At 31.3% G+C, this 27,759-nt stretch overlaps 2 protein-coding genes across 13 annotated transcripts in view; one reads left to right on the top strand and one right to left on the bottom strand.

The window, feature by feature from the left end:
* The first annotated feature begins 898 nt into the window (after window positions 1–898).
* Window positions 899–1,588, top strand: LOC139429983 (uncharacterized). Its single transcript, XM_071196511.1, has one exon. The coding sequence runs from the start codon at window positions 899–901 to the stop codon at window positions 1,586–1,588; it is 690 nt and encodes a 229-aa protein (XP_071052612.1).
* A 69-nt stretch (window positions 1,589–1,657) lies between these two features.
* LOC111414057 (serine/threonine-protein kinase msn) overlaps window positions 1,658–27,759 on the bottom strand; it is a 61,286-nt gene continuing 35,184 nt past the window's right edge. For 7 of the 12 annotated variants that reach the window (XM_023045221.2, XM_023045230.2, XM_023045224.2 and 4 more), the window contains 7 exons: window positions 20,357–20,473; window positions 13,248–13,497; window positions 12,969–13,189; window positions 12,590–12,907; window positions 12,382–12,528; window positions 3,815–4,059; window positions 1,658–3,079 (listed from right to left, as the gene is read on the bottom strand). In XM_023045221.2, coding sequence (XP_022900989.2) covers window positions 3,058–3,079; window positions 3,815–4,059; window positions 12,382–12,528; window positions 12,590–12,907; window positions 12,969–13,189; window positions 13,248–13,497; window positions 20,357–20,473 — 1,320 coding nt within the window. In that variant the 3' untranslated portion in view covers window positions 1,658–3,057. Of the gene's footprint in view, window positions 4,060–12,381; window positions 12,529–12,589; window positions 12,908–12,968; window positions 13,190–13,247; window positions 13,498–20,356; window positions 20,474–27,759 lie in introns of all 12 variants that reach the window. The other 5 variants (XM_023045227.2, XM_023045232.2, XM_023045222.2 and 2 more) reach the window with 4 other exon arrangements.

Genomic DNA, 27,759 nt, shown 5'->3' with positions numbered 1-27,759 from the left:
TTTATTGTAGATGATTGTCAATTTTAATGTTGTGGGATTTCCTGGCTTGTGCATAAGAAATTGAGATAACTATGGTGGTATTGCTTATGAATTATGTTATCTTGATCCATTATCATCAATTTGGAACCAATCAACTTGGATCCAATGGCTGGTACAACGTTATCGATAATCATCTTTTTATTCTGCTGCGTTAATAGACTCGATGTTTTTGGCCACCATTGTGCCTCTCACCCGGTTTTTGCTGTTTCCTATTTGTTGTCCTATTTTGCTGTTGAAATACTGTTTTTTAGCACTGTCATAGCGTGTTCTGGCCACTGCAGCCATAAACATTACTTTAGTTATGAACCGATTGCTTTTACAGCGCCTTTCTGGTTCTGCTTCATCCAGCGTCATGTAGTATGACCTTTTTTAATTTGCGTTGAGTCGTACATATCCTCAAAACATCGATTTGATTTAACCTTCGACAAACAGAACTCTAGTTTCTTTCATTAATTAAATTAAGATTACATTATATTATATTAAATAGAGAGAAACTTGTTAATTTTCCAAACTTTCCTTAATCCATAAATTTTAGAGAAATGTATACCATAATTTGGGACAGAGGGAGTAATAATAATAATATCATGTGTTGGAGATTATTTGGCGCCCCCCCCCCCCCTGCAAATGGCGCCCGGAACATGATCTTCGTGATATTTTTTTATATATTTTATATAAATTATAACCATATTGAGTCTTTATTTTCATTGTAGTACATATAAAGTCTAGAGTTTCTTGCGTTTTATCCAAACTAGGGTCATGTCTTCATAATATAGGGAATATTTATCAAAAACTTTTTAGAAAGCTTAATGGAGAGTACCTAGTAGTTAGTATTCGTGCTGGTTCTGTTTGATTAGAGATTATGCATGTAACTAAAGGGGAAAAGGATAAAAACATAAATATAATGATAAGTGGGGAGAGACTGGAAGTTGTGGATAAATTTGAATACTTGGGCACCATTGTTACAGAGAATGGAACAATAGACAGAGAAATACAAAAAGCAAGTAATGTATATTACCAAATGAATAACACATTTGTGGGCAAGAAGGAAGTAAGAACAAATACAAAATTAAGAATTTATAAAACTATATATACTCAGACCCTCACTTATGGAGTTGAAATAAGGGATAAACTCAAATCAAAAATAACAGCAGCTGAAATAAAATTTTTAAGAAAGATTGTGAGAAAACAAGAATTGATCGAATTAGAAACAAAACTATATATAAGAGACGATATAGAACAAATACCGCTGGTAACTGAAATAGAACACAAACAGCTGAGCTGGTATAGAAACCTAGTCAGAATGCTAGAAGAGAGAATTCCCAGAAGAGCAATAGATATGGGATTAGTTGGAAAACGAAGGATAGGCAGGCCAAGGATAAAATGGTTAAATGGAGTGGAGGAGATAGTGCGCAAGATAGGAGGAAATGTGCAGGAAGTGAAGAAAATGGCAAGAAACAGACTTAGTTTTAGAAGATGGATAGAGGATCCCGATGCTGTGATAGTAATATCTAGGGGAAATGATAAAGAAGAAGGAGAAGTGTTTTATTAGGTGCTGCATTTTTAGCCATTAACTTAATTACTAAAATGTAAAGAAAAGGTAAATGTAATAAAAGGTAAATTTCCATCTTTTTTCACTTTATTTCATATTAATCTGATAAAACAGTAGTTGGTATAATATATAATCTAATAAAACGAAAAGAAAACCAAATTGAAAAATAACCAGACAATAAAATTGTGCAATGTTAATATAAAAATAAAGCGCACATTTAAAGAAATAACACAAAAAAGGAAGCAAAAGAAATGTTTTTTTTTTGATACAAAGTAAGGAGAAAATTATATTGCTATTATTAGTTGACTTAATATATTATGCTTTTTATAAATTTTTATTTAAATACAATTATTTTATTTAAACCAGTCTTTTTTACACAGATTAAATAATACTTAATTAAAGAAGCAATAAAATCACCAATCAAAAAATTAATAATTGTAATAAAATCTTGATCAATATCAGTACACAAGGGATATCTATCAGATTTAATTTACATTTTACGTTTTATTTGTATAAAACTGTACGTTTTGTATTCAGATTTCGTTAATTTTGCCACAAATTGTGCACAAATATTTTTTTCGTTCTTTTTCTGTCTTTTGGGATATAGAAATTGGAAAAAGATTATTTACCATAATAAATTGTGTGCACTACGCTATTATTTACAGAAAATTTTCGTTATATATTTTTTTATTTTAACTAAGAATCGTAATGAGCACTTTTTCATTAGATTTTTAAAACTTCCATTCTTTTTTTTAACCAAATAACAGATTAAAATTATTTAGTTTATTAATACGTACCGTTTCTGTTTCTTTTTTAATACAGTTTTAGAAAAGAATAAAATTAAATAACGCGTTTATATGGTTTACATAAAAAATTATTATTGCTGATTTATTCATTTTTAAAAACTTGTACATAAAATTTTGATTATACTATTTCAAATTAAGCTTCTTTTGCTCGCGTCGATACAAATTACAAGAAAAACAAAAAAAAAATATTAAAAACAAAATAAAAAGACGAGTCAGCGATTTGAACTACAGTATTTTTTATTATTAGATTATAGATATAAAAAGTAAACAATATAAAAAGAAAATGTTAGGAAATAATAATAAAATGAAGGAACAAAGAAAGTTTTTTATCTTTTTTTATAATGGATACGACTAGTTTTTTAATTATTTAATTAATATTAATAGTAGGTAGTAATAAAAAAAGCAGACTAGTATTAAAAAAATCGAAAATTGCCATTGTAAAGTACTCTTCCGGAATGTTCTTATTTTTTCATTCATTTTTTTTGCACAATAGAAGAGTAAAATATAATATATAAAAGATACAAACGTTTACTTAAGTTCTACAATAAACTCAATAATTAATTAATTAAATTAAGAGCGAATATAATCCGGAATTTAAAACAAAAATGAAAACTCTTCTCTTTCATTTTGAAATGCATCAGGTTGGTTCTTCTTATTTTTCACTTATAACAGTTGGAGACTAAAGCTAAAAATGATTTAGTGAGTTAATTAAAAATGAATTGAAATAAAAAAAATCGAGAATGAGATAATAAAATTTGATTTAATTAATGATTAATAAAGGAAAAAACATTCACATGAAAACTAAAAGACGAAAATTTAAACTTAAACAAAGGCTAAATACTTGAAATAGGAGTAGTTTTAAACAAACATTTCTACTAAATAAACAATTTTCGCAATTTTTGTCAAAAACGTGCTCATTGACAAAAAAGAAAAAAGCAAGAAAGTTGCAGAAATTGAAAAGAAAGAAACTATAAAATTTCACTAAAAGTAAATTAATTTAGTGAAAATATAGCTTTTGAGAAAATGTGAAATAAAAGAAAAAATGAGAATACTAAAACATGATTAGTAAACATACAAAGAAAATAAAAAAAAATATTGTAGTTCAAATCTATTAATCACACTAGAAAAATACAAAAAAAAAGTCGTAATCCACGGAATTCATATATAGATAGTAGGTATGTATGTATAATTAATAATATAATAATAATAGTAATAATAAAATAGTATAATAATAATAATAAAAAGAATCTACCTACAACAAATATACAAACAACACATTTATTATGAACAGAGAATTATTAATCTTTTTTCCCCATTACTTTTCTTATCTCTCAATTTTTTTAAAGGTTTTTTTTTTAATATTTTGAATTGGGTCGGGTAGAATTTTTTTGTTTAGCTTTTTTTATACGATTTTCGTTACCAGTTGGCCATTCCGGGCTTGTTCAGCGTCATAAAGTAGATCTGGCACGAGGAGCCGCTCTTTGCACTCGAAAAGAAGACTTTGTCGTTCCGCTCGCAGAGGAACTTGAGCCGTTGCGCCTTCTTATGCATGAAAACACCATCTAAATGACCCGATTCAACCGAACGAATCTCTATTGCTTTATTGCCCCAGCCCATTATTTGACCTGTACCAATATATGCTACTGACGTTGGCATTTCACCCCACTAAATAAAAAGAAAAAATAATTAATAAAAAAATTATTTTAAAAAAATGTCCCAAAATAAGTTTCCGAAATTTAATTACGTAAAAATTGACATTTGTATGTCGTCAAAAAATGTTAAGTTAAAAATCTTGTGTCGACTTATGATTTGTAAAAATACTGGTGTGGCCACATAATGGAACGTGAAGATGTGGCAGATATTGAAGCATAAAGAAATAGGTCTAATCTAATGCAAGAAATGCGCCAATGGGTGCACCATTATTTGCCAGAGACAAGTATAAATGGTAAACTGAATTATGGTTTGAAAAAAAATGCAGCCGCTCGATGTTATTTGTAAAAATACCGGTGTGGCGACATAATGGAACGTGAAGAAGTGGCAGATATTGAAGCATAAAGAAATATGCCTAATCTGATGCAAGAAATGCGCCAAACTGCACCATTATTTGCTAGAGACAAGTATAAATGGTAAATTGAAACATGGTTTGATAAAAAATGCAGCCGCTCTATATTGTGTCAGAGAAGACTATAAGTCGAATTTGGCATCGAGACCAATCCTTAGGGTGTGTCCAAACATTGCGCGGCTTACGACCGTGCCGCTCGCGAACACATTTTTAATAAAGGCAGAATTGTGTCCTGCGAACGCGGTGTGTTGATGCCCTGTAATGTTTGGACACACCCGAACATGAAAGGTTAGTATACGCAGATGCAAATTGGCGGAAATTTGGAAAAGTTAGCACGAAGCGAAGAATCGTAGATGTAGAAGACAATGCACATTCTATTAGAACGTCCAATAACACATAATTCACATAAGTATTAAACTGGATTGGTTTCCAACGCAGTAAAACCATTTCTTACAAATCGCAACAAATATCAGCGTTTGGAATACTGCTTGGCAATGCTGGATTCTGATAGCATCACTGGTGTACCTATTTTTAAGGACATAGCAAACTTCATTTATACATTTTCGAGATATTCAAAGATTTAGTTTCATAAGTTGATATTGTTAACATCATGAATTTAAATTTGTTTTTATAATAATTAAGTCGTTACTATGATTACGATAAGTTGTCTAATCAAAAAAAAATAATAATACTTCACGAAATTATTATTTTACTATTTAATTTAATAAAACTATTAAGTATGGCTCCTATTAATGACTCCAAGGAAGAGATGGCGGATATGGTGTATTGTTACGGACTAGCTGATGGAAATGCGTCGTTAGCAGCTCGTCATTACGCGCAAAGGTTCCCGAACAGACGATTGCGTAATAGTCACACCTTTAGCAGACTATTTCTCAGATTAAAAGAAACGGGAAGCGTAACCCACAGCCATTCCACGGAGAGACACTACACAAGGCCGGTGGAATTAGAAGAAGCAGTTTTGAGAAGAGTCGATGAAAATGCCTCAACCAGCATTAGAAGCATTTCTGCACAAGAAAACATTAACAAAACAACCGTTCACCGCATTTTAAGGGAGCAGTTGCTTTATCCTTATCATTACAACACCGTTCAAGCTCTAACAAAAAATGATGGCGAAAAAAGAGAGATTTTTTGTAGGTGGGCCATACAGGAAGAGGTAGTAAACGTCGACTTTCCCATAAACATTGTATTTACGGATGAAGCAACATTTACTCAAAGCGGAATTTTTAATATTCATAATGCACACGTTTGGAGCGATGAAAATCCCCATGCAATACTAGAAACTCATCATCAGTGGCGATTCAGTGTTAATGTATGGGCTGGAGTTATAGGTGATCAGTTATTAGGTCAATTTTTTTTCCAAAGAGATTAACAGCCGATGCTTACATACATTTTTTACAAAATGACCTTACAGAGGGATTTGATGAATTACCTCAACGAATTCTAGAAGATTGCTACTTTATGCACGATGGAGCACCAGCACATTATGCACGCGCTACTCGAGCATACTTAAATAACAGATTTGGCAATAAGTGGATTGGCCGAGGAGGTCCTGTCCCATGGCCACCTCGTTCACCAGATTTAAATCCGTTAGATTTTTGGTTTTGGGGACATTTAAAACAAATTGTTTATTCTGAAGACGTTCAAAATGTGCAGGATTTGAAGAATAAAATTAGTAACGCATTTGACACAGTAAAACAAATTCCTGGTATCTTTGAACGCATTAGAAGTTCATTTAGAAAACGTATCCATTTGTGTAAGTTTGTTAAGTAAATGGTGCGCATATTGAACATTTATTATGACATGAATCTTTTCCAATTTGTTAAATATTCGTTGTTTTTATGCTGGTTGAACGATTTTCTTCAACAATCTTTGTTACTTGTTTTGTTAAATTATTAATGAACTGTATTAATTAACTTAATATTATCTTATTATTTATTAAACTTTATCTTAACCATCGTAACCATGGTAATCATATAATTACTGCATCTAAATGGTTAGAATTAATTATGTTTACAATAGGTCAGCTTATGAAACTAAAACTTTGAATATCTCGAAATTGGTTCATTTTCTATGTTTATTAGACTTTTCCTGTCTGTTTTCGATCAGAGAATACGCTGATGCAATATTGTACAATCGTTGCGGGACACCCTGTATTGATAAGAAATGGTTTTATTCACGGAAAACATCGAACAACTTGTACCTCGCTCACGATGAGATAGAACTTTATCAAACATGCAAAATAAGAGATGCATCACAAAGGTGATGTTTTTGGCTGCTGTTGGTGGTCCACGCTGAGACAACTGCCGTAATTAGTGGTTTGATGGAAAATTTATTTCCTTAACAACTTTCTATTATGTCATAAACTCTCAAATTTTTCAACTGATTTTAAAAGCTTATTTCATTTTAAAATTATTTTCACTTTTAGAAATTTGTGATCAGACGCATCGTTTTCGAGTTATTTGCAAAAAGATTCATTATTTCATTAATCGTAGGCGTCCATGAAAACAAATCGTAAGTAAAGCAGCAAAATAATCTGTGCAATTATGAGCATTTCTCAAATTAATGATCATTTGTAAAAAGTACTTTTTTAAAAACGCAGCATCAATAGTAAATTTTTTCATCATAGTATGGCAAAACTGTACTAACAACAATTGATCAGCAATTACAAGTAGTATGGATACAATTGCTGTTCGTGTAGGACCTGCCAAGTGCCAAGCCGTACTTTTGGATATTCCGAAATGTCTGAACTGTTGATATCAACACTATTATACTCTGTTTTTAAACCAGGAGGAGTATTTTAAATTTGTCACCAGATTGACCTTGTACGTGATTGGTTGAATGCGAGGAAGATTCACACACAGGCAATTTCGAATTTTGAATTTGAAGGTTAGGTTATTGACAATTCGACAGTTTTGTGTCATTATTGTAAATTTTGTGTTCTTAAACCCTTCTTTATTATATTTTGAAATAAATACACTCATAACTTCAATGTTAATTTGTATGTTTAGTGTTGACGATAACAAACGAAAATAAATACAATAATAAGTAAATAAATAATAATAATTATTAATTTAAATTTACCGCCAAAATATCTAGTGATATTTTCTGGTGATTTTTCCTAGTGTAAATCTGACTTTCACGTTTACTCCTCCTGGTTTAAAAACAGAGTATAGTAGTACTATGATCTACCACAAAATCCAAAATGTTTTCTTCTAGTTAAGGTGTACGAACTAACCTCTGATTCCCGTTATTTACATACTTCTGTATTCAATTTGAGCTGTCCATTTGCAAAAGCAGCTACATCCATATTTTATCAAAATTCTACTAACTGTGGAAAAGTTCTTTCAAAAACTGCTACATCCCACTTGGAAGTGGATTTAAATATGCTAGTATGTTGCAAAGACGGGGCTAGATCCATGACTGAGCAAAAACAACCACATCAACATAAAAGTGTTGCTATTGTTTATTGAAAGCAGATTGCAGGCAAAACACGGAAAAAGTTAGTAATCCTAGCGAATGGAAAAGAAGGCAAGAAAAAAAGCGTAGGCACGTGCTTAGTTATAACTTAAGTAGTATTATTTTTAGTTTATCTTGAATAGTAACTTCATGTTACTTTGTTCGAAACTGACCGACGTCGAAGTAAAAAAATTTCATGATAATTTTTCTGTACAGGCAGAATGTCCAAATTTCGATGGGTTTGCAGGGTATCTCAGTTATTATGAACGATAGAAAGTTGCGGCTTTCGCGAACCTAAGCTACTTTTTTTGTGAAACTTACAATGGCGCAAACCAACTTTTCATAGCCCTCTTCGTTTTTGATATACATTTTGTGATTGGTGATTTTATTATATAAGTAAGGTGGAGTCCCCGTAGTAATTAACTTGTGCACAAGACACAAGAACTGATGTTTGAATTTGTTTCTGATATTTAACCATTTTGCAGTAACCAATGTGTGACTAATATTTTCACGCTTACGAACGCCATACATAAAACGAAGACAGCTATTTTGAACCCTTTGAATACGATGAAGTTCATACCCAGTTAAACATGGACCATACATGGCAGCACAATGCACAAAATTTGACAGAACAAGTGTTTCGCACTAACGTTTCTTTGTAATTATATTTAAAATGTGTCGGTGTTGATAGAGGCATCTAAGAACACCATATGCCTTTTTCACGCAAGCAGTGACATGACTGCTGAATCGCAGATTGCTGTCGACAAGCAAACCCAGATTTTTTGACTCAGGGTACACTACCAGCCTCTCTCCTCCCAAAAATATACCGACACTATCAGAGTCCAAGTTACCAAAGATGACTACCTTAGATTTAGTGGCATTGAGAGTTAGTGCCATCTTGTGCGAGCAATCTAAAATAGCGTTCAGATCTGCATTTATTTTTGAGCAAGCACAAGCGAGGTGTTCCTTTGGAAAGGTTATGTAAATTTGGCTATCATCTGCGTACATGTGTATCGACGAATTTTGAATGCACTTAGGCAACTGGGATGTATACAAGGAAAACAATAGAGGAGCCAGAATAGACCCCTGTGGCACTCCCACTCTCACAGGCAGTGATGATGAAGATACATTGTTCAATTTTACTATCTGAGCACGATTGGATAGGAAACTTTCCAAAAGCAAAACTGCTGAGTCGGACAGACCAACATAGCGCAGAAGAGCTAAAAGCATTGAATGGTTAACCTTATCAAAGGCCTTACTGTAGTCCAGCAGTACAAGTATCCCACATAGACCGCCATCACGAGCTCTAATAATATCGTCTGTTACCTTTAATAGAGCCGTTGTACAGCTATGGTTAGGTCGAAAACCAGACTGAAAGGTGGGCAAGATGTTATGATCACTAATATATTTACGCAATTGGACCTCCATGCACCTTTCAAGGACTTTTGAGATAACTGGCAGGATACTAATTGGACGCAGGTCATTAAACTTCATTAAAACATTTTAGTGCATCAAATCACACTATTGTCGATTGAAGTACTCTACACGCGTTTATTTAAGTAGCGGTTTAAATATTCAGAAAATGCACTGTTTGTATAATAATTCTTGTGATAAGTCATTGAAAGTCAAATGTGCTTATCTTAGAATATTTAACACGAGATTCAACATAGGTTTTGGTACACCTAGTACTGATGTATGCTCAAAGTGCTTTGAATTAACAGAAAAATTAAAAACGGAGAAAGATGAAACAATTTTAATTACATTCAATTGCGAAAAGAAGCTTCACCAAATGAGATATAAGGCATTTTATGACATTTTAAGATATATCATTTGATTATGGAAAAATTCCAATTCCCAGAGTTCCAGATCAAATTGTGTATTACAAAAGACAGCTTTACTTGTATAAATTCACCATCGTGAAGGGCAGTTCCAAAGACCCATTAAAAACCATTGCATTTTCCTATGTTTGGGGAGAAGAAGAGTATTCAAAGGATCTGATGAAGTATTTTCCTGCGTATGACTTTCTAATAAACAAACTGGATTTGTCTAATGCCTTCACTTTGCATTGTGTTGCGGATGGATGCGTAGGCCAAAATACAGGGTGTTTCGGTGACTCGGGGAACAAATTTAACCACATATACTAGAGTGAAAATGACGACGATTCATGTAAAAAAAAATTAGTAAAAGTCTTCTAATTTCTAAGATACAGGCCATCAAAATTAGGAAATTTGAACACATTTTTCCAAAAATTTTAAATACTATTTACAGTAGAACGCTGAAATTTGGTACAGTATAATTCAATGTAATGTAAAATCGGTAGACAATTTATGATTTGGATTGGTCCGCGGGAACAATGCTATACAGACTGTTCCTAAAGTTTGTTTTCTCAGAACTTTTTTATTCTATCATAACCCTACATTTATTTTTGCACTTTCTAATAGCAAATTTAGTTTAGAAACTTTTATTACTCTTAGATAATATTGATAAATACCACCGTTTTCGTGTTAAATGCAAAAATGTTGGGTTCCGATTTCAATAATAGCACTAAAAAAAAAAGAAATCTAAGTTTTTGAACATTTCCTTTAGTATTTTTTATTACTTGTTTTGTTATTTTATGTACTTTTTTATTATTCCTGTTAGTGTTGTCGTTTTTTTTGTTTATTTTTTGTTGATTTTTAATTTATTGTTTTTGGATTCTTTTGTTAAACCAAGTAAAACAAATTAAAAATGTGATTTAGCTAAATCTACACTTGGACATGTTGCATACATAATAGTTATGACAGCTCAGTTCGATTTTTAAAAGTTTCTAAACTAAATTTGTTATTAGAAACTGCGAAAATAAATGTAGGGTTATGATAGAATAAAAAAGTTCTGAGCAAACAAACTTTAGGAACAGCCTATATAGCATTGTTCCCGCGTACCGATCCAACTCAAAAATTGCTTAATGATTTTAGGTGATATTAGTTTACACTGTACCAAATTTCAACGCTTTTCCATAAATAGTGGTTAAAATATTTAGAAAAATGTGTTAAAATTTCTTAACTTTGATGGCCTGTATCATTGCAATTTGAGGACTTTTACTAATTTTTTTTTACATGAATCGTCATCATTTTCACTCTAGTACATGTGGTTACATTTGTTCCCTGAGTCACCGAAACACGCTATATAAATACTGTGTTGCTGGGGATACTAACCTACTGGTATGCGTTGAAAACCCAAAAACTTTAGAAAGAGTGAAAGTGGTATTCCCTATGGCGGGGCACTCATTTCTGCCACCGAATAGGGTCTTTGCACAAATCGAATTGTTATGCAGTTCTATTTTTATCTGTGTACTTTACTCTGTTTCAACAAAACCGGCTTCATCCCAACTGCAAATATCAATAACATGTTTATTAGTTGCAAAGGATTTTCCAAATTTTGCTTGAAGTTAAGTCCTATCACAAGTAGTATTAAAAACAAATCAACTTTTTATTAAAAGCTGTAATTTATATTTGTCCTTTCTGAAAAATTGACTAGAATTGATGTTTTGCAAATAGACGCCTCATTTGCTGTTTCACGTAAACGTCTTTCGATATTTAGAAATGTTTTTCTGTCAGGTTGTCTGCAGTTGGGAAATTTTTCGTAATATCGTCTCGAAGCTGCGTTAGCATTGCCTAAACACTCTCCCAACGGTAAAAGCATCTCATTTCCCATTTTAAACAACTATTAGCGACTAACTTATGTAACTTATGATGGGCAATAATTGGACAGTTAGTTTACCGTTTTATTTACAATTTGTTTTCATAGGCACCTGCGATTAATGAAAACATTTCAAAATCGAGGTTGTATCTTTTTGCGAATTACTTGATAACGATGCGTAAGCCAAAATTTCTAAGAGTAAAAATAATTTTAAAATGAAATAGGCTTTTAGAATCAGTTAAATAAATGAAATGACATAATAAAAAAGTTTTAAGGAAATAATCTATGTGAACACCTGTATAGCATTGACCCCATGATTACATATTTTTAAAAGTGATCTTAAACGCTTTCTTATGATAGCATTTTCCAAATTTAATCCTTCTAAAACGAACCATATTGAAAATATTTAAGAACATGCTTAAAAATTTCTTAACTTTGAAGCTTCCTTTGAAACATCCTGTATACTATAAACATATTATGTTGTTGTATTGATTTTTTAAGCCATTATTATGTAAAAAATGTTGTTAGAAAATATAATTGCATACATAGACCTATAAAACTTGTTTTTATTTTAAAACGGATACTTATTTTGAGACTTAAATTTACATCAAATTGGACACTAATTATGGGATAGAGGGAGTAATACTTTAAAGAGTTCTAACGCTAAGTTTGGTTCTTTTACTGTGCAAAATCAGTTGATCACTTGAAAATATTTTTAGAATGCCAATATAACTTTTCATCTCAATTATTTTTAACTACACAATACTTACTAAAAAGTTTACCTGTAATAGTGAATTTTTAGCCAAACGACCATATGTACTAACATAAACACCCTCGTTATCATAACACAACAAAAGTTGCATTCCGTTACTATTTGGTAAAGTCACAATGCAATGAGGAGTTATAGCACCTTGTATCTGCAATTAAAAAATATATTTTACCATCTAATTTTAGTATTTTTCGAGGTTTATAACATACATGTTTGGGTATATAAATATCATAAACGCTTGCAGAATCAAGATCGACTGCGTGAAACCCATCAGCACTGCCATATATCACTTTAAGCCTGGTACCCTCTTCAACGGTGAGATCAACCAGGAGTGGCCTGTGTGAGAGTTCCGCGAACGATTTAAACGCCATAAATTTATGATAGGGTTTCGGGGCCCACGCGTATATTTCTATACTGTCTTTGAGCGCGATCACCAAGAATTTAATTCGTTCGTATTTTACTATTTTGAAATGGACGGCCCCTTGAAGGTCACCCACGTTTATCCAACCATTTCTTCTTTCCACTTGCTATTTATTACCAAAAAAATAAAAATTACAAAAATTCTTTTTAGGTAAATTCAAAATTAACCTCAACTAAACCGTCTGTCCTTAAAATTTTTCCTTTCAACCAACTCAAATAATAAACCCTGACACGATTTTTCTTCCCCGATATCGTAACGAGAATATTTTGACCTTCCAATACTTCCATTTGTTGGAAGCGTCTCCTTGAAATTAATTGATATACTTTTCCTTGACCACTGCGGTCCAGCAACATGAGTCCATGCTCTGTACCAATTAATAAATTCACACCTACAACAAAATGATATTTATTGTTGTAATTCTTTTTTTAATAAATTAATAATCTAACCCCAAAGAGCAGCACATAAAATTTCACTATTAAATCTCTTCTTGTATTTTCTAATTTCGGGTGTATCCGACGAAACATCGTGAGATGTTGGAGTAACATTGACGTTAACGTGAGACTCTCGTCTTGATTGTCCCGGTGTGGCCCCAAAACCAAACGTCAAAAACGATCTTTGTTTCTGTTGTAAGGCAAGAGCATGAGCGTTAATTGGTGGTGTTGGTTTATTTACAGGCATTGAAACAGCTTGACGATACTGAAAAGGAAAGTATTTTTTTATGTTTTTATTATATTTATTTTATCTAAAAGATCAACAAAAACGTGTAATAAGTAAAACAGCAGTAAAAACTTTTTTATACTCACATCCAGTGCTTTTACTGCCTTAATACATAAATAAAATGTTTTAAATTTGTACTTACACCAAAACAGATTAAAATACTTGTGTTTTTCTACAAGAAGTAAAAAGTTAAAGATGCATTTAACTCTGGCAATAACCGAAAGGTAAGTAAGTAACGTACAAAAACAAGATCGTGAGATCTCTAAAAATATCGTCACGATTATTTCTCTTTCAGGCATCAAGCCAAATATCATGCAGGTAGCTTATTTTTATTGGGTGTTTATAAAAAAACAACCTTATATTATAATATCGACATGCAGAGTAACATTCAATTGTAAATAAATCGATGCAAAAAGGGAGTGTGAATGAATTAAATAATGGGAGTTAATAAAAAATTATTTGGAAAATACTGAGAGATCAACAATGATTAACCGAAAAGTTTATGTAAATAATATTATTTTTAAGTTAAAATAATCAAATTATAAAGATAATCCATGTATTTAAATTCTGTTTAATACTTTACATGGTTTTAAAAATGAGTGGGTGAAGGACATTTCCCAATTCGTCCTGTTCCAATTTTCAGTGTTATCTTCATCCTGATCAGCTTGAAGTTGTCTCAGTCATATTACTTTTGTGGCACAACTGAGACACCAAGTTTTGAATAAACATTCTTATAATCGAATATAATCGATTGAAACAATTAACTCTTGCGTAACGATATTCCATACTTTTAACTTTTAATGAGCAACGCAGTTGTCAATTCTCTTTGAAAAATAGTCGAAATAAATGTAATAAGATGTATTACAAGGATTGTCGTGCTTTTGTATACGAAGGTTTTTTCGTTTTTCATAAACTAATAATACACTTAACATAACTAATAATAACTTTGAGTGTTTACTTCCTAGACACTTTTCACCTTTAAATTTTAGGAATTGACTTATTAAAAATACCGTCATCATTATTGTTTTTTTTAACTCAGAAATGTATGATTCTTTACCCAAATTGATGCCACGTCTTTATTTACATCAACTGCTTCATTACAAATTTGACCAATAATTACTATTTTGAAGTGTTCCTAAAGATCCTGTTGTATTTAGAAAAATAGTTATTGAGGTAAAATTTCTAAGAGATCGTTATGTCAATTTCTTGGATTAACTTGAATTTGATGCTTTGGAGACACCAGCGGCGCAGCCTCTAATTACGTTGCCTAGTAACTTTTGGTCGTTAGTTCTCAGCCTCCTTTCATGTAGGCATTAGCATAGTACAAAGATCAATACTGGTGCCTCTATTATTTTCTATTTATACTTCTCATTTGCCTAAGTGTGTATAGCATTCGTCGTTACGCTGTTGGGCCCAAGGTTACTTTATTTTTTCTAAAAAACAAATTGCTTCGGCTTGTTCAAGAATAAAATCAGATCTTTTCGATTGTTGCCTTAAAATAGCTCTAACTCTGAACTCAAACGGTTTCAAAAAGGTGCTACTTTTTGTTGTTTGGAGTCTGATAGATAGGATGATATTGGTGTGATTATGGATGGAGAGGAGGTGGAGATATTCTCAAAATTGAATGATTAAGTGATGATTTGGTCATTTCACCGTTTAGGTTAATGTTTGTGGAAGAAGAGGTGGCCGTGTTTATTACTTTTAGTAGTTTGGAGTCTGATGGATATAATGTTGGTGTATTGATCATGGCAAGAAGAGATTTTTGATTGTTGTTTGAAAACGGCTCTAACTGTGAACGCAAACGAATCAAAGGTAGTTACAACTAAAGATTCAGTGGAGTAAGTGTATTACCACGTTACATTTGTTGCAATAAAAATAAAAATGTCCAAGTTAATACCTAGAAATTCTGATTTTGCTCCTTTTAAATAGACATCTTAGAGGCAAGTACAGAGCAATTGACTTCTTTAGAGTTTTCTATCATACTGAAATTGGAAGAACTTAAAAAGTTATTGATATAAAGTAGTGGTGTATTAGTTAGTACTCCACCATTCACAGGAATTAGTATCTCTTTTAGGTGTTGGACACTGCAGATAACAATCAACTTCAACCCCAATAGGACTTTTTTCATTGAATACAACTTTATTTATATCAGGATTGTCATTAGCAACCTCATTGTAACAATCCCAATACGATATATATAATCTCTTGTTGCAGTTTAGTCTAGTCTTCTTCTCTTCGCTTGTAATTCATCATCACATTCATTACTAACAGAACTGTCGTGGTTATCACTTTCGATTATTAATTAAAGTATCCTCTTTTTAATTCAAAAAGCCGTTTTGAAAAATCACTTTCAGTTCTTGAGAAATATATTTTTGAAATAATCGACAATTTTTTCTAATTTTGCAAATTTCGCCGATTAACTTTTAAAAATTCGTATAAAATCCAGTTCTGGGAATATGAGTATGAAAATCTCCCAAAGTGTTAATAAAAGTGTATTCTTTCCAATGAACCAACCCGTTTTGAAATATCACTTTTAGTTTTTGAGAAAACAATATTTGAAGTTTTGATAAAATTTTCGATGTTGCAATTTTCATCGATAATTTTCAAAATTCGCTATAAAATTCATTTCTTGAAGGATTCTTGTGAAATATCATCAATTATTAATTAAAGTATCCCCTTTTTAACGCAACAAGCCGTTTTGAAAAAGCACTTTTAGTTTTTGAAAAATAAACTTTTTGAAATAATCGACAATTTTTTCGAATTTTGCAATTTTCGCCGAATAAGTTTTAAAAATTCGCATAAAATCCAGTTCTTGGAATATGAGTATGAAAATTTCCCAAAGTGTTGATAAAAGTGTCTTCTTTCCAATGAACCAACCCGTTTTGAAATGTCACTTTTAGTTTTTGAGAAAACAATATTGGAAGTTTTGATAAAATTTTCGATGTTGCTATTTTTATGGATAACTTTCAAAATTCGCTATAAAATACATTTCTTGAAGGATCCTTATGGAAATATCGCCAATCATTAATCCTCTTTTTAGAGTTGCTTCGTTAGTTAAATCAGCATCAAAAAAGTTCATTTTGTATCTTGGATCCAAATAAATTGACATATCTTATCAGCTTTCTTATTAATTTCATTTTTATTCAAATATCGCAATAATGTGGCAATATAGGGTATCACTTCAGAAATGCACCAGAAATGATTAAACTCCGTGACAACTCGTATAAGAGACTATGATGTGTATCAATACTACCATAACAAGACTACTGCTTTTCAAACTGAATTCTCCTTCTGGGCTATAACGGAGGACGATCTATACTCCACGTTGATTAGTATCTCTTCCAATGCCGTTGGAGTCGATGGCATAGCACTAAAATTTGTTAAGATGTGTTTTCTTTTTATATCTAGATATATTGTACATATCGTAAATTTTTGTTTAACAGAAAATGTATACCCTACCATCTGGAAACAGTCTATTGCTGTTGTACTACCCAAAAAACCAAATCCTTCCGATTATAGCGATTTAAAGCTCATTTCTCTTCTAACCGACCTTTCCAAGATTGTTGAAAAAATTGTGGATCGTCAGCTGCGAACACACCTAACTCAATATACGTGCGCTACTTCCTACTACTTGCTTGCTGTTCTTAGGTTTATGGGTTTTGGCCATGAATCCGTTGATTTCTTTCGACATTATTTGGAGGGCAGAAGTATGAGGGTGCGCGTTCGTGATTGTACTTTTCGTGAATTTTACACTCCTATAGATATGCCGCAGGGTAGTATTTGTGGTCCTATCTTATTTATCCTATATACTAGTACCTTCTCGTTATTAGTTCGTTACTGTAAATTACAAACTTATGCGGATGATACGCAACTATATTTGAGAAGAAGTAAATTTTATTTGATTGGTAGAAGTAAAGACCTTGGTCCTGCCAGAGCATCATTGTGTGAGCGGCGATGAATTGCGCGTAGTTGATACTGTGAAACTCTTGGGGCTATGGCTGGACTCGGATGTGCGTTTTAATACACATATCAATCACTTAATTAGATGTTCGTATGCCACGCTAAAGTCTTTATAAGCACGCAGTGTAGAGCCTTGCTCACTGGCACGTTGATACTTTCTCGGTTTAATCACTGCAACGCTGTTTATGGACATCATCTGCGTGCAGATGCTGCGGCACGAGTCCAACGAGTCCAGGGGGAGTGTCTCCGGTTGATATTTGGTATACGTCGAGATCAAAGAATTTTTCATGAGGGAGTGTTATTTTTCAAAATTATTATGTTCAAAACTTCGGCTTACCTGCACAATAAAATCAGATTTAGAACGGACGTACATAATATAAACGTCCGCAGAAAGAACTGCTTGTCAATCCTGCCTCATAGCACCCAACTGTTTAAAAGGTCTTTTTCTTACAGAATTGTCGATTTTTGGGATTCTCTGCCGGAAGCTTTGCGCTCTAAACAATTAGTTCTTGCCTTCAATAAAGCATTGCATTGCTTGAAGAAACAATTTTGTTTTTGTTCTTTTGTGTTTTGTCACGTTTTGCGTGTTTTCGATTTATCTGTTTTCTGGTTTTCTTCTATTCTCTTCTTATTTATAGTATTTTCGAGCGATTGTGAAAATCAGAGTTGTTTATCTAAACCTCCTCTGACAATCATCCGAGTTGACTTAAGTTAATTAATAGTCTTTTTATTTTCATATGTTATTAATGTTATTATATTTTTGTATCAGGTTTTTGTTATCAGGTCATAATGGCCATAATGGCCGGATAGATATAACTTTGCTCGATTTATGTTCTTGCTCATAAATATTGCTGGAGAATACAATTCCTATCAATCTAATCTCAAGAGTAAACCAACGTATTTTTAAGATCAAGCTATGAGTTTTAGACAGCAGAACATGATGTGTATGCTGCCTTTCTTTGTAACTGCTCAAAAGTTGTAGCCCTTTAGATGACTTTGTCTCTTGTCGCCTTCGATAGTTTTAGAACATTATTCCAATTTATTTGCAATTATTTAACCAAGAATTATAATTCTTTAAATAATTCTTTAATATAGTATATTTTTATTAATAAGTGTACAGAGATACAGTAGGAATCCACATTTTTTCATCTATTGCGGGACATTATTAATTCTATGCAATTCTGAACAAATAAATTTCCAAGGATATTAGGAAATAATTTTGAAACCAGTGTAAGATTATCGAGATAACAGCGAAAAATAAAATCTTAAAAACATGTTAACAATTTGACTTTTTTTTCTCCAAAGGTGTTTTCTCTACAATCGGCGACTCGTTCAATGTCGTCGCCTCATCCTTTAATGTTGATGCAATTCGTCAGATTTCCCATCATTCTGAAGTACACTTAATTCGAATTTTAAAACCGTTGAGTGTTCTTGTAGTTGTTTGTATTGTTTATGATAAACTTATTGCGACGGCCAAGTTGAAGAAACAATCGGTGCCAACAAATTCTAATTCGGGCCTGTCCGAACCTAGAATCTTGAATTGCTCAATCAACACTTTACTCTGAATCAATAAGATAGATACGTTTTCGAGGCGGTGTAAAGTATTTGTTCATAAATAGAATGGTTCAATCTATTTTAATCAGAAGCACTGTCAATACTCTTCTTTAATTGCTATTTATTTACTCTTCTTTAGAAAGGCTACTCTATGTAGATTGTATTGATAGGTTGATCGACTTTGTGATCGAGATGCGTCAGATGTGCCATCGTTGCAATCCATAAGCAACCTGACGTTGCTTGTCTTTGAAATATGAGTTTAATGAATTACAGAATTAGATCTTTTTAGGTACTCTAAAAGTATGGTACTTATTAGTAGAGTCTACAGCTTGCAAATGCTCTTTTTATAATGAAAATTAGTCTCATAGTTACTCATCCTGCATTTGATATTCCTCATGGTGTCAATCAGAAACGTTATTATACATATAAATTAAAACTATTTTTTATTTTACATTAAATAAATATTTAAATAAATTTGAATAAACACGGTTGTTTTTGTTGATCACTCTTTGTAGGTATTAGATTACTGTTAGTTTAAAATGATATCATACAAAAAAATACAATGATGAACGATAAAATTAGTTATTTAAAAACCCAAAACCAACATAAACAAATACAACAAAACATAACGAGCCATTTCAAAATGAAATCAAACCTACGAATAGAATCAACTTAGAAGAAAAAAATTATATACATTAAAGAAAAGAAGATGTAACAATTACGATTTACGATGATGAGATTATTATTAGTAACAAAATAGGAAAATACGGATTAATACTCAACGATCGATAACGAGCGAAGAAAATTAGCAAAAATTTGCAAATATTTTGGATGCATACTTACTGTATATAAAATCAGTACGAATTGGGGGAGGGAAGGGCACACGATGTCACTCAGTTAGGCAATAATCAAAGAGAAACATATGCATTAATGACACAGAAAAAAAAACATTTCATTCTTTTGTGGTTTATCAACAAATTTGAATGACTTTTCTTTTGATATGTATTGATGAGTTATTTTTATATGCAAGAATGATGATGTTATTTGATGTCGATGATGATACATCTTTTAAACTTAAACTTTATTAGTAATGATTCTATCTCTAAAAAATCATCAGTACATATCTAAACGATAACAAATCAAAATGAAAATTGTGGATATTAAGCTCATAGAGTATTATACACGATGACATATAAAAAAAGTAAATCATTAAAAAATTAATTTGATTAATCAGTAATTAGAATGATAATGGAAAGGATTTTTGAGGATCTCATTTTAAAATATCAAATGTATTGTTAATTTTTTAATTTAAATTTTGTATTACCTCTTCACTTTGAGATTTATCTCTAGCAGATGGCGTTCCTGGACTATCATTGGTTTGATTTAACAAATCTGGAAGTACATTACTGCCTCTTGAATGATCCGAACCGCGCCCGCCGTTCTAAAAAGAAAGAAAACACACAAAAAACCGGTTATTAATATTAAAGTGGTATTTCTTTTTTGTGAAAATTACAGTTTGTGCATTAGGAGCCATGACCTGGTTGTATTAAATAAAATAGCATACGGCAACGGTGAATACGAAGGAGTTCTGGTGGGTTTTGCCGTAGGAAAAGGAATAGTTTAAATATTTACAAGGTGATAAGATTGGAAAAAATTACGCAAACTGCGTTTAATTTAGTTCAATAAAATTATAAATATTAGTTTTATTAATAATACACAAAATAGAAATTATCAAAGTTTAAACTCCAAAAAAAAAGATAGATAATTAACGAAACAGATTGATAAAAAGAAGAAGTAAATAAAAGAAATCTGAAAAAGAATGTTTTTGATGAAAACTGAAAACATCCATGCATTAAACAATAAAGAAATAAAAGCACAAAATAATAGCAACACAAAAACACATCAATTAATAATAATAAAACAAGAAAACAAAACTAATGAGAATAATTTAATAAATAATTTTTTTAAATACTCAAAAAGGTTTCTCCACTCGCTAATTTTATCATCAGCATCAGTAACAGCCAGCCAGTCAGTTAACTCTTTGTAAATCACTTCTTCATGCTTTGAACAACAGTCTGAACAAAACGCAGATTTCTATACGTAATATAGACATGCTGAGAAACGCATTCCATTCATTTTATTGCTACGCAGATTCTTCTCGCTGTTTAATCTCAGGACAAGATTGATACTTATCCATTTTTTCTCGTTCCTTTAAGATACTATTTGTTAAGAAAAAAATAAAAAAAAAACAAATAGCATTTGTTAGTTAAAAAATAATAATTTAATATTTTATTAGAATGTTAGATTAACAAAAATGATTATAAATGTATGTAATGATAATTAATTTTAATTAACACAAATAATGTTATTAAAGCTGCTATAAAGCCCCGTTTTTTTGGTTAATTTGTTAATAAATTAAAGTTTAATATAAATGATACATTTTTTGATGGATTTTGATTATTAAAATGTATATGTATAAGTGTATAAATATTTTATGGAGTGGTAGTGTTCGATAAAATAAGAAAATGTGGTCAAAAATGTGGTATTTTCGATATACTTGAGAAAATATATTATTTTATTTAAATAAATATATTTAATTTGTAATAATTATAAATATACTAAAATTTGGAGTCTGTAATCACGCTAAAGTATACGCAAATCAACGACAAGTTTAGAGTAATTTTGAGGTTGATATAGTTTTTTTTTATTGAACATAAGAGGCAAGGATCTGATTTCAGTAAGTCGTGTATCTATTTATGCTTAATTTGCAAATTATAAATCTGTTACTAATATACAATATGAGTTTATGATAAAAAAGGCTACAATCACCTTCACAGCAGGTATCAGTGATGAAAACGATCCAAGCCAATCTAATTAGAGCATCCAATTCTCTTAATATTGTATTGAACTGATATTTAGCACAATAGACTTAAAATGTAAATTTTTCTCTAAACATTTATATTCTTTCTAAATACATACATATTGTAGAATCACACATTATTTTTAGTGACACCATTAGGAAAAGCTTCTAGGAAACTACTAGTACCGTAAACTTGAGTGGCTTTGGCCTAGTTCTGAAACTTGTTTCTTTCCTCTACCATAAAAAAAATTGATGTAAAATTTTCTAATATCAAAGTATATATGACTTATACATACTATAAGGAACTCCAAACTATGAATATGAGAAAAAATTGGTCCTTCATATTTTCGTAAATCAAGTGAGAATGTTCTTGTTAAAAAGGCGGGGTTGGAACTCGGAATGGGTGAGACTTTCGAACGGTATCCCGACCTTACACAGCGATTTGCTGCTAATATTAAAGTCTTTAGCAGAAAGTGGAAAAGAAAATCTAAAGAGTGGATTTGTAAAGGCTGACATTTACCCCTTGAATAAAAAAAAAGTTTTAGATCGAATTCCAGAGATTGAAAATCTAGACCCAAACGTACAGCTTAATGTAAGCGCCTCAGTAACAGATCTTCTGCAGAACAGAAGGTTTCCTCAACAGACCCAAGGCACTAAGAGGAAAAAAGTGAGTGCGACCTGGTAGAAGCATTTCCGTTTCGAATATTCAACCAGAAGCGATCGCTGGACTAAGTCAAGTTACGAAATTTCTTCAGAAAAGATAGACGAAGAATTTCCAATGACTCTGAGTTCTCCTATAATATTTCCATTTCTTCGGAGGATTACTGTGATCTTGACGATTGGCGAAGTTGAATATCTTGATGATTGAAATTGGCGTGGAATGTCTGAACATATTAATAACGGAAACTTTGTTTTATTTTTATAATATGAAAAGCAAGTTTATCCAGGACAACTTATTCAAATTAAATTAAAAAATAACAAGAAATCATTTAAGATTAAATCTCTTGAAAAAAGTGGACGAAATCAATGAAAGTGGCCTTCGTCTGAAAATATCCTTTGGTATGAAGCTGAAGACATTTTAGAGGCAATTAATGAGAGCAATAAATATAATTAAGTTGTGTTTTTTATTTATAGGTAGGTACCTACCTACCTATTTAATGTTTAAATAAAATATTTGTTTATTTTATATCCTCAAAGAGTTCATTTTCTTTTCTTATTCTAACATTTAATTACTTTAAAACAATAAAAATGTTATTTTCTTGCACATTTTTGTTATTTTTTTTTTTACTACCATGGGCCCTAAAATTATTAAATTATTATTAAAATAGCGGTCGGCCAAAGTGACCCAACTTTGTCATCTAGCTTTGGGCACCACACCCTTTTAAAAATAAATGGCATTTTTGAAATTACGATAAATTTAATATTTGGCCTGCTGAAAGTACTGCTGAATGTATTAGTGGCATATCTTCTGCTGTAAAAAACATATAAATATCATTCTCCTATCGAAACTTGTAGGGTCCTAAAATTTGAAAGTGGACCAATGCCACCCAAGTTTACGGTATCAAAAGTAGCTAAAAGAAAAACCTGCGTAAATAACTCATTGAGTCTCACAAATGAGACGAAAGAAAATGATATAATTACAATGTTATATACAATTAGAAGATTCAATTTTAACTTTTCCATCATTTCTTATATTAAAACATTTCTTTAAATAATTTCGCCTTACAATTAAGAAACAATACTTAAGAACGCCAAACTTAGAACACTGAAGAAATATAATCCCACTATATTCAACCAGAAGTTTAGAAGACAAATAATAAATGATGTTTAGTTTGAGAGCAAAAAGGTACCTAAAGATGTGCACATATGCAAGGAGGAGGATCCTCTAAAAAAGGTTATGTTAAATCATTGGCAACGTTTCTAGACTACAGTTAGACGGGCGCTCCGCTTCGTGTGAATCAAATTATTCGTATTAAAAAATTTTAAAATTTATTCTTAGGACATGAAAATAAAATACACCAATCACAAAAAATCTGCCATCTCACAAAAAATAACTCACAACTTAATATAAAATCATATTCAATAAACTCGAAAATTTTTGTACAGTATTATTTATATTAAATATTGATAATTAATGGTGTAACAATTTCAAAAACCTCGATAGATATTCTATCCATAAAGAGACTTTTTTAGTGTTACAACGCATAAAATTGTCACATTCATTCCCTTCATTTAATTTTTTTTCTCCATTATCGCTGTATTCAAGAAATTCTTGAATTTCATCATTGATTGAAATTCTGTATAAACGATATGCACCTACTTATACAAAACAAGTTTTGTTCAAAGACGATATGTCTAAAGGGTTAAGAAAAATTATTACAACTGTAGTCGTTTCCCATTTTGAAAATATAAATAAAGAGAGTAACGATATGTAACACATAGATTTTGATGAATTTTCTTTTGGCGGTAAGGAAAGTAAAAATAATTCAAAGCTGTCTCGGAGTTCTTACCAACACCCCTTGGATATTGAGAAAGAAAATTCAAAGTTTTGGCGTTTTGAGTGCACCGATTATGAAAATGGAAAAGCTATAATGAAAGGATAGCATTACTCTGTGATACTAATAGATAAGTTCAAAGTTTACATAAATGAGAAATGACTTTTGTATGATAACATCAAGTGAAGTCAAATGAGAAACACGAAATGTTGTAAACGATGTGTTGGAACCGATGTGAATATAACAATACAATAATCATCTGAATGAGATCGAGCGGATAGATTAGTATTTGGCAAACAATACCACCTTACAGAAAACTTTGAGAATAGATTAACAAAATTAGCACTCTCTCTTCAACTATGTTCTGTTCGATATGTTATAAATTTACTTGTTGTTTTTTCAAAGAAGCAAAACACTTAAGAATGCTTGACACTTCTAAGTAATTATCGAACCTTGGCCTTGCTGAAGTTTAAGAGTAAGCCACAAAGGTCATTATGATGATGATGAATTCGTCAGTATTCTTTATTATAGGAGGCAAAATAAGATGTTCTGTGAAAGAGAAAGTAGATAATTCAACACTTTTTCATATAAAAATCACCACCTGTATCAGACAAATTTTGGTATTGTATTAGTATTGAAAAGTTAATTTATTGAAGTGAGCAGAAACGTTGTAATTTGCACTGATAGCAGACAGGATATGCTAGTGCTTAGTAGGTATCGAACTACATCATCGTTAGTGAAGTCCTGTCAGCAATCACTTGAGGAGGCAAAATGTTTATAACAACGTTACGATAAAATGGCGGAAAGGATATATCGGAAATAGATGATTATGCAGACAGACTGGCGAAATGGAGAAGTCATAAGAAGTCAGCGAGTCTCCTGAACCGTTTGTACCGTTAACTTTTAATACAGCATCAAAGCTAATCAACTCCATCTCCCCAATCAAGCTCTTTGCGATAGATGGGATGACACTGCAGTAAATGTCTTTGCAAAGAAAACTCTTCTCAACCCTGACCGGAAGAGATCAACTCAGTTCCTGAGAAAATCAAAAAGTAATTTGGGGCTCCTCACCCACTTGCTGACCGGACACTGCAGGTTACGTAAGCATATGTTCTATTTGAATCTGGTGAACACACCCCTTTGTAGAGGATGTGAAATGTTTGTGACTATCTCAACTTCGCGTACTTAAGGGAATTCATTTTTGGCGTACCATGGCCTATATTCTGTTCTATATTAACGTTCATTACAACCATGGGCTGGTTTTCTAACCACTAAATGAACTGTAAATTGTGGAGATGTAAAAATGGCCCACATGAAACTACATACTTACATAGTATTGAAAACTATCGAATTGGAGCCCGGATACTATGTGGAAAAACTGAAGTATATGTGGGCAGCAAAAAATAATGTTAAATATTCATAATAATACTAAAAAAATGATAAAGCAGTACTAAATATAAAATTTTTATGCGGATACTTGAAGGAATCAATTAAACGCGAAATATGACTGTTTGGTCTTCTTCAGTAGAAATTAATTAATATTATTATTTATTTTGAATAATTCTTGATTTATTACGTTTTATACCTATATTAATCTACCTCCAATTTTCCAAATAACTCAAGGTGATGCACCAAGCAGCTTCTTTCATTCTATTTCAAAGAAATCAAATTTTTTTCTTATATAGATAGCATCCAAATATAGTGTAGAATATGTGAGTAAAATGATTTTCTGATATTTGGAGTCTGATAGCTGCATGAATCCCAACCACATTAAACGTTTAAACGCGTTTTTCTCAAAACGACAACGATATCTCGAAATCTATGGAATAATTCTTTTTAAATTTGTTCGACTTCTTCAGTACTCATGTATGGTCTGATTCGCCAAACCGTTTCTTTTTTTCAATGCCAAAACTTTACCTTCCAATATTTTTTAATAGTCTTAGTTCATACTTTAGATTACATTACCGTTTAGTTTTTTTATTCAAAACATTCCGATTCAATCCAAACGCAACTTTAGGAATGAGTTATGTAAACCAACTCGAATTTATATTTGAGGAAAATGTAAAAACGCCCAGAAAACTTGGATTGGTACAAAAAACATTTTGTATTTTGATTTCGTCTTTATTAAAAGTGCAATAATTTTTTATCTTGCAGAAGCATGTTTTTAAAATAAGACAATTATTTTGTTGCTATACTAGTGATGTTAACTCTAGCGTTACCATGATAAAAAACTTAATGATTGTGGCCAAGTGGGTATTATGACGAATTTTTTTTGTTGAAACACGTTCAGAAGAAACATTATTTTACGATACAACAACACCTTTCATACTCCCGTTGGTAATGCGAAGGTTAATAGGAATAGAGCCTGTATAACATTTGACAGTTTATTTACAAATTTTTAATATTTTCAATTTTTTAAACTTATTGTTCATGTTAATGTAAGTTTATTGATGGCAAAGCTATTCGATTTATTACTATCAGGGATTTTTAAGAAAACATAACATAATAAATGAAATTAGTAAGCTACAACACTATATTTCTCAATCAAATGCCTTAATCCAAACTACCAAGAAAATAGCTAAAAATAATTTTGCCATTTAATTCCACTTTAAAATCTAACAATAAAAGTAGTAAGATAAAACAAAGAAGGAACTATGTAACAATATTAACAACAGTTTATAATCAAATAGCATAATTTCAATGAACTGCATAAAAAAAATATAAAATTAATATAATTAAATAAAGTGGATCAGTTTATGGGTTGTTGAAGTTGTGGTGCCACACCATATTTATTTTCATCAAGAAAATCATCATTTTTTGAACGGATTAACTATCATACTATAATCAGGTTTAATTCTGTAGTTTCAATACTTTTCAGAACAAAAATATATAAAACCGAGAAATTCACTTTCATTGCATTAACCAACAGCTCTCGTTGCATGTTTGGAAAAAGTTAACCACGCAATCTAAAGCTAATTTCATGCCGGTTCAATAAACAATTTCTTTATCCAAAACTGCTTCTTAAAATAGCTAGAGGCTTTATGTTTAGTACGTGTAAACACTTGAAGTTGAAGACACTTCGCGACGACGTTTGTTTATGTTTCCTCTCAGTAGAGAATTGCACGTGCTAATATTGAATTGATTTTGTTGAAAGTCTTATGTTTGGTAAAACCGAATTAAAGAATAAATCATTGTCTGGAAACACTTATGACGCATTTTGATTATTTTAAAAGAATTATTGAAATAAATAAGTTCTAAAACGCATATAATAAAATCAAAGAAGTTTTTTCTAGGAATCAAATTGTTGTGTTACGTTCAGGGATTGTTTAATTTTAGATTATTAAATTTAACTGGTTCAATGTTGTGAACGTG

Source organism: Onthophagus taurus, chromosome 6 (assembly GCF_036711975.1).
Source record: "Onthophagus taurus isolate NC chromosome 6, IU_Otau_3.0, whole genome shotgun sequence".
Lineage (NCBI taxonomy): Eukaryota > Metazoa > Arthropoda > Insecta > Coleoptera > Scarabaeidae > Onthophagus > Onthophagus taurus.
The sequence above is the reverse complement of the archived record's forward strand: the minus strand, read 5'-3'. Positions and strand labels throughout refer to the sequence as shown.

Excerpts from the sequence above, each read along its gene's own strand:
- LOC139429983 (XM_071196511.1), top strand. The coding sequence starts at position 899 with ATGCATGTAACTAAAGGGGAAAAGGATAAAAACATAAATATAATGATA.